This window comes from Kryptolebias marmoratus, linkage group LG21 (genome assembly GCF_001649575.2).
Source record: "Kryptolebias marmoratus isolate JLee-2015 linkage group LG21, ASM164957v2, whole genome shotgun sequence".
Lineage (NCBI taxonomy): Eukaryota > Metazoa > Chordata > Actinopteri > Cyprinodontiformes > Rivulidae > Kryptolebias > Kryptolebias marmoratus.
In genome coordinates, this window is record NC_051450.1 from 23,157,508 (window position 1) to 23,158,828 (window position 1,321).

General features: G+C 55.3%; 1 protein-coding gene across 1 annotated transcript in view; it reads right to left on the minus strand.

The window, feature by feature from the left end:
- unm_hu7910 (un-named hu7910) overlaps positions 1 to 1,321 on the minus strand; it is a 10,740-nt gene that overhangs the window by 1,567 nt on the left and 7,852 nt on the right. Inside the window, exons 10-13 of the mRNA XM_037973339.1 lie at positions 859 to 1,047; positions 650 to 785; positions 481 to 572; positions 128 to 261 (exon numbers count right to left, since the gene is read on the minus strand). Of these exons, the coding sequence (XP_037829267.1) occupies positions 128 to 261; positions 481 to 572; positions 650 to 785; positions 859 to 1,047 (551 nt within the window). The remainder of the gene's footprint in view (positions 1 to 127; positions 262 to 480; positions 573 to 649; positions 786 to 858; positions 1,048 to 1,321) is intronic.

The following is a 1,321-nucleotide window of genomic DNA, read 5'->3' on the forward strand; positions in this document are numbered from 1 at the left end:
AGCTAAAAGCTAAAAGCAGCAAAATGACAGCTAAAAGCAGCAGAATGACAGCTAAAAGCAGCATCTACAATAGGTGTGAGTGCTGACTCAGCGTCCTGCAGGTAAAAGCATGACTCAGCGGCCTCACCTGGTCTGGTCGGTGCAGCGGATCCGGCAGCCCGGTTTGGGGACGACGAGGCCCAGGTGCATCCTGAGCCTGCAGTTTGTGGGTCCGGTGTGAGGCCAGACGTGGGTTCCTGGCTGCATCACGGAGAACTTGATCTGAACAGAGACACATTTGGATGGTTTAGCTGTTTAAAAGCTGAACTCTCGCCCTCCCCTCCCTCCTGAGGGTCATTAAGGTTGCTGTTAGCTTGAATCTGACCTCCAGTCAGTTTCACACCTGACCGAGACGTCTCCCATGAGGACCAAGCTGACAGACACCCTGATGACCCTCAGGAGGAAGGGGAGGGATTTAAGGACTTGGGCTCAGTCCTGTACCTGTCCTCTCTTGCAGCCCGTGGCTTCAGGGAATCTGTCCATCAGGGCGCAGGTCTTTGGGACTCCCTGACAGGCGGTCCCAACCTTTCTCCCTGAGAACAAACAGAAAACAGTAAATATCCTCCTGGATGATCCAAAGCCGTAGTTCTGCCGGGCCGGGAGTTTCCACCTTGTTGCCACAGCGTGTACTGGCCCCAGTCTCCCTTCTCTCTGAGGTTCTCCTCCTCAGGGACAAATCGTCCACTGTCCCGGTCCATCACAGCTAGAGCTTCGTCCCTGATGGTCTTCCAGTTCCGCTCCAGCATCTGAACACACATTATTCCAGGTCAGAACCGGTCCTGGTGGAGCGGGACCGAACACGTCGGTGTGAGAACCAACCTTCACCAGGTCCGAGTATCCCGTCTCTTTGGGCGTCCACCAGGGCTGAGCCTTCAGTCCGTCCACGTTGTACAGAGACCTCTGCCACACCGAGGCGAAGTGTCCTCGTTTGTGTCCCACTTCGTACCAGTGATACGCCTGCGGGAGAAAAACCCGGATCATTCGGGTCTTCAAAGCAGAACCTTCACGTCAGGGTGAGAACAAACCGAGAACATCGTCCTGCAGGTCAGCAGTCTGAGGACAAAAAACCTCGAGTGGACTCAGGTCAGACTTGGGTCAGACTCGGGTCAGACTCAGTCACAGACTCGGGTCAGACTCAGTCACAGACTCAGGTCTCAGACTCAGGTCTCAGACTCGAGTCAGACTCAGTCACAGTCTCGGGTCAGACTCGGGTCAGACTCAGTCACAGACTCAGGTCTCAGACTCGGATCAGACTCGGGTCAGACTCAGTCACAGTCTCAGG